The sequence below is a fragment of the Babylonia areolata genome, chromosome 27 (assembly GCF_041734735.1).
Source record: "Babylonia areolata isolate BAREFJ2019XMU chromosome 27, ASM4173473v1, whole genome shotgun sequence".
NCBI classification, from domain to species: Eukaryota; Metazoa; Mollusca; class Gastropoda; order Neogastropoda; family Buccinidae; genus Babylonia; species Babylonia areolata.
This window is the reverse complement of record NC_134902.1, coordinates 7,379,625-7,385,387: the sequence shown is the minus strand read 5'-3', so window position 1 is coordinate 7,385,387 and position 5,763 is coordinate 7,379,625. Positions and strand designations below refer to the sequence as shown.

The following is a 5,763-nucleotide window of genomic DNA, read 5'->3' as shown; positions in this document are numbered from 1 at the left end:
TTCTATACCCCCCTTTTCTCTCTCTCTCTTTTTTATTTTATTTTTTTTAAACAATTCTATAGATGTTATTGGCTGCCCAATTCTCTCATTCACTGCACATAACATTCTTTGTTAAAAACATTTAATTCTTTTCACAGCAAAGACAAGCAACATTCATCAAAGCTCCTACCTCACAAACGTTCAAATGCACTTTTCACAAAAGTCTGAATGCACTTTCTCTCGAACTTCCAAAGGTCAAATGTGATTTTGACAAAAGTCTACATGCACTTTTCACAAAAGTTGAAATGTACTTTCTCTTGAACAAAAGGTAAAGTGTGATTTTTACAAGTTCAAAGCACCTTTTGAAAATACAAAACATTTCAAAATATGCAGCAACTTTCTTCTCGCTGTTTTGTTAAAAATTTCATCAGTTTCTCTTTTACAGATAACATGAAGGCAGAAATAACTCTGTGTGTGTGTGTGTGTGTGTGTGCCCGCATGTGTGCGTGCGTGCATGAAAGTATGCATTAAGAGTGGGAGTAACTGTTTCTGTAACAAAATTTACAAGCAAACAAAAGGAAAACATTTATTTTTAAATCAAGATGGCCAGTAAATGCATTCCAGCGATCCCTGCCCCCCCCCCCCTCTCTCGACACAAAGCAGCATGCAACACTGGTTATTCTATGAAAGAACTGCTATAAACAAAATGTAGATGTAGATGGGTGGGGTTTTTTATGCAATAAGCAAAACGGAAATTTTCTATCTAAAATTACGTTTAAATAACATACTTACTGTGACCCAACTAGTGCAGACTCTGGCAGGGGTCTGACATTACTGTCCTGTGCAAACTACTATCCGCCTATGCGGAGAAAACGAAAGCAACTACGGCCGATAACCTCCTGGAAGTAGGTAACCTCCCCTTTGTCCCACTAGCTAGCGCCCTCTTTTTCCAGCAGCCATCATGACTCCTGTTTCTGTGCTCTTCATACAGCTAAGTTTTTTTTTTCGTATTTTCTGCCTGTCTGTTGATTCTCTGGCGTTCAGCAGATCTATATGCAATGAACAGAATGCAGATCTATTATTTCAGGGAAAATAAAAGTTTTTCATTTCTTCACTCCCCTTTTATCCCCCCCCCCCCCTCCTCCCTCAAACTTGTTTGGCAGTGTCATCTTTTTTTCTATTTTTATCTCCTATCCATGTGTGAAATGAATGCTGATTGTTTTGTTGTTGTTTTTTGTTCAGTTTCACACAGTCAGCTTTGTTTTGTCTTGTCAAGTTGTACTTTGGTCTTGTCTGAATTGGGCTGTCTTTGGTTTGGGGCCATGAAGCAGCTGACTTCTTTTCTGCAGACGAGGAGGCGTGCAGACGGATCATATGCACGCTTCACAGAGTCACGTAAAACCTGGCAGTTGAGGTATGAACAGCAACACTGACTACTCCTCTTTCCTCTTTATCGTTGGGTAATACTGCTTCTGTTTTAAACAGCACTGAAAACTGCATGACACTGAACAAGTACTAGGTTCTAAACTGCAGCACTAACCACACCTATACTCCCTCCAAGTTCACAATACTCTACCCAGTCTTCGTGTTGTTACTTGGCAGTCTTCACATATTTCAGAGACACCCTCTCCGTTGTTTTAATGTACAGCTGTCCATCATCACGTATTTCAGTCTCGAATATCGGCAACTGCAACAGTGTTAAGACACAAGAATCATTGGTACATTACCATTCCTCTGGCTTACACGGTGAAGGCAAGTGTATGTATCGATCATTATCTTCTGCAAGGCTAAACATGATCAAACATGCACAGACACATAAGATTTACTGTGAACTAAATGATGCACTTGTTTTTGTATCATGAAAAATTATGTAAACTGACGGGCGCAATAGCCGAGTGGTTAAAGCGTTGGACTTTCAATCTGAGGGTCCCGGGTTCGAATCACGGTGACGGCGCCTGGTGGGTAAAGGGTGGAGATTTTTACGATCTCCCAGGTCAACATATGTGCAGACCTGCCAGTGCCTGAACCCCCTTCATGTGTATACGCACGCAGAAGATCAAATACGCACGTTAAAGATCCTGTAATCCATGTCAGCATTCGGTGGGTTATGGAAACAAGAACATACCCAGCATACACCCCCCTGAAAACGGAGTATGGCTGCCTACATGACGGGGTAAATAAACAAAATGGTCATGCACGTAAAATATTAAATGTTACATGTTTGTCTGAGTGTGTAGGTGTGCATGCCTGAAATCTGATTGAATGACACAGGAAACGAATGATGAGCGCCCAATGGCAGCTGTCAGTCGGCTCTACCCAGGTAGGCAGCCTGTTGTGTAAATGACTCCGTGTGTGTAAAGCACTTAGAGCTTGTTCTCCGACCGAGGATAGGCACTATATAAGTATCCATATCAATCAATCAATCAGTAAACTAAAAGTCTGTTTAAGTTTCCAGAGAAGACAAACAAATTATTGTTTCCACAAAGCCAGCTTGAAAATATCCTTCCTGACCACAGTATAGTTAATGCACATGGGGAGTTCTTGCTAAATGTTTGAGACAAATAGTGAAATTAAGCTTTATGTTCACAACTTTTTTACACTGGCAATAACTGGTCAAAATAGGTGTTTCAGGACGGATACTCTGATGCGCAGCAAAAATTTCATTTAAAAAAAATCCATATTCAACGAGGATACCTTTGCATGAAATATACTGTGCATTCGGTTACCTTGGAGTTTTAATCTCATAGAAAAAGACTAAAACAAGATAGCTTCTTTTTCCTTCTTTTTTGATTCACTTGTGTAAACAAAGTGAGTCTATGTTTTAACCCGGTGTTCGGTTGTCTCTGTGTGTGTGTTTGTGTGTGTGTGTCTGTGCATCTGTGTGTCCGTGGTAAACTTTAACATTGACATTTTCTCTGCAACTACTTTGTCAGTTGACACCAAATTAGGCATAAAAATAGGAAAAATTCAGTTCTTTCCAGTCATCTTGTTTAAAACAAATTGCACCTCTGGGATGGGCACAAAAAAATAAGAAATAAGCCTAATTATATGCAAACTGCATTTACTGTTATATTTATATTTTTTGTATTCTCTAAACTTGGCACTTTGATCTGATATTCTGACCCAACAACAAGAGCAGTCATTATTATCATTTTCTGTTCAAACAGGAACTTCTTTTGCTAAGCATGGAAGTTTTATTTATTTTGCAAACGTTTTGGTGCAGAGTGTAAAAAAGGGAAATTACTCTGTAATTAATGCTTGGGGACTTAATTCGCTTTAAACTGATCTTTCTCATCTTAAACATTACATTTTGAAATTATACTCAATACATAAAAAGCTTGGATTTTTAGTGTATCACAAGTGAGTCTTGAAGGCCTTGCCTCTCTTGTTTTCTTTGTGACAGCCAGCACAAACTCACACCTCTGTATGTGTACCAGGACTGCATACTGCAATGACGTCTTTTCTTTTGTTTGTTAGGACCTGCTGCAGTGAGCTTTCACAGAGCACAGGCGCAGATTCCAAGTAATACATGTGTGCCCTGATCACTCACAGAATAAAACACCAGCACACCACTCACAGTTCTCATTGTGTACTTCTCATCTGTGTGTGAGTGTGTGTGTGTGTGTATTTGTGTATGTGTGTCTTTATATATACCTATTCTTTTGGGTACGTGTGTGTGTGTGTGCATACTTGTTTATAAATGGGTCTCTCTCTCTCTCTCTCTCTCTCTATATATATATATATACCTATGCTTTTGGGTATGTGTATGTGATGTGTGTGTGTGTGCATACTTGTTTATAAATGGATCTCTCTCTCTCTCTCTCTCTATATATATATATATATATATATACCTATGCTTTTGGTATGTGTATGTGAGGTGTGTGTGTGCATACATGTTTATGTGTGTCCAGATATATACACCCATTAATGTAAAGCACCTAAAGCCCTATTCAGAGAAGAGGCACGACACAAATTCACATCATTATCACTATGAAAAGTGACCACCGCCCTGATAAAGGAGACCATACCTTCAGGCCGGTGATGGAAGAACCGTTCTTCACATCAAAGACGTAAAAGTGCATGGGGCAGGTGACTTTGACTGTGCTGCCCTGCTCTTCAATGTCCCCTTGGTCGATGGGACCCCCTGCAGGGATCAATCAACCACACTGATGGAGCTGCTTCTGTACCGCTTTCCAGTTCCAAGTCACTGGCACTTTACAAAGCACACCTATCTATGCCCTCCTTCACCTTCACTTTCACCTGTCCCATAACCCAGTGGAGGGCTGTCAGGCACCTCAGATGATTTCCAGACCAGTTCTCTCAATATTGTGTAGGTATATTTGTAACGCTGTATTGTGTGTGCATCGAATGTATGGGTGGATGGATGCATGTATGTATATATGTATGTATGTATTGTGCGTACGAGGTTGTATGTGCATATACGTTTATTGTGCAAGATTGTGAGTTGAGGACTGAGTGTGTTTCGTATGCGTGTGTGTGTGTGGATTGTAAATCGCTTTGTGCAATGAGGAAAGCGCTGATAAATGTCCAGTTATCATTATTATTATAATAGATTCCTGTCTCTCGCAGCTCTCTGGGAACTGGAGAAATTCAGGTCTGTCCATTCTTTGGTTTTGTCCTGCCACATCTTCTACCTCCCTCTTTTCCTACTGCCTGGTACACTGCCCAGCAGAATGGTCTTTGCGAGCGCATCAGATCGAATGACGTGTCCATTACCATTTAAGCTTCCTTCTCATGATAATGGTCACCCATGATGAGACAAACCAGTAACCAGTCTATGCACTATGTGGAGTGATGGCCTAGATATAACGCGTCCGCCTAGGAAGCGAGAGAATCTGAGCGCGCTGGTTTGAATCACGGCTCAGCCGCCAATATTTTCTCCCCCTCCACTAGACCTTGAGTGGTGGTCTGGACGCTAGTCATTCAGATGAGACAATAAAACGAAGTCCTGTGTGAAGCATGCACTTAGTGCACATAAAAGAACCCATGGCAACAAAAGGGTTGTTCCTGGCAAAATTCTGTAGAAAAATCCACTTCAATAGGAAAAACAAATAAAACTGCACACAGGAAAAAATACCAAAAAAATGGGTGGCGCTGTAGTATAGCGACATGCTCTCCCTGGGGAGAGCAGCCCGAATTTCACACAGAGAAATCTGTTGTGATAAAATGAAATACAAATACAAATATGTACAACAATATTCCTGTTTCATGTCGCCAGCACTTAGAAATCATACCTAATTTACAAATCATACCCATCTAAATGCTATGCACAACATTCTTGTTCTAAGTCACCAGCACTTAAAAATCAAACCTTACTTACAAATCATTCCTGTCTATGTATTATGTACAGCAGCATTCCTGTTCCAAGTCACTGGCACTTACAAATCATAACTCACTTACAAATCATGCCTCAATTACAAACAAATCACATCTATGTAGGACAACATTACTTTTCCAAGTCACTAGCACTTATATATCATACCAATCAATTATGACATTACTATTTTGAAGTGATCCCTGCATTCAAAAATCATATCCATCTTTGAACAACAACATCCTATGCACTTTCAAATTATACCCATCTATGTACACCATTCCTGTTTTCAAGTCAAGTTTCCTCTGCACTTAAAAAGCAAACCCATCTTTGTACTTCAAAATTCCTATTCCAAGTCAGTAGTACTTGCCATACCCAACTTTTTCTATATCAACATTCAGGTCCAAATTGGTATCCCCTGCACTTATATCAAATAATACCCATCTTTG

The 5,763-nt window shown here is 39.9% G+C and overlaps 1 protein-coding gene across 2 annotated transcripts in view; it reads right to left on the bottom strand.

The window, feature by feature from the left end:
* Positions 1–1,198: 1,198 nt before the first annotated feature.
* The window catches only part of LOC143301315 (assimilatory nitrite reductase [NAD(P)H] small subunit-like), a 7,162-nt gene continuing 2,597 nt past the window's right edge, over positions 1,199–5,763 (bottom strand). For both annotated transcript variants that reach the window (XM_076615520.1, XM_076615521.1), the window contains exons 4-5: positions 4,008–4,123; positions 1,199–1,666 (exon numbers count right to left, since the gene is read on the bottom strand). In XM_076615520.1, the coding sequence (XP_076471635.1) occupies positions 1,571–1,666; positions 4,008–4,123 (212 nt within the window). In that variant the 3' untranslated portion in view covers positions 1,199–1,570. The remainder of the gene's footprint in view (positions 1,667–4,007; positions 4,124–5,763) is intronic.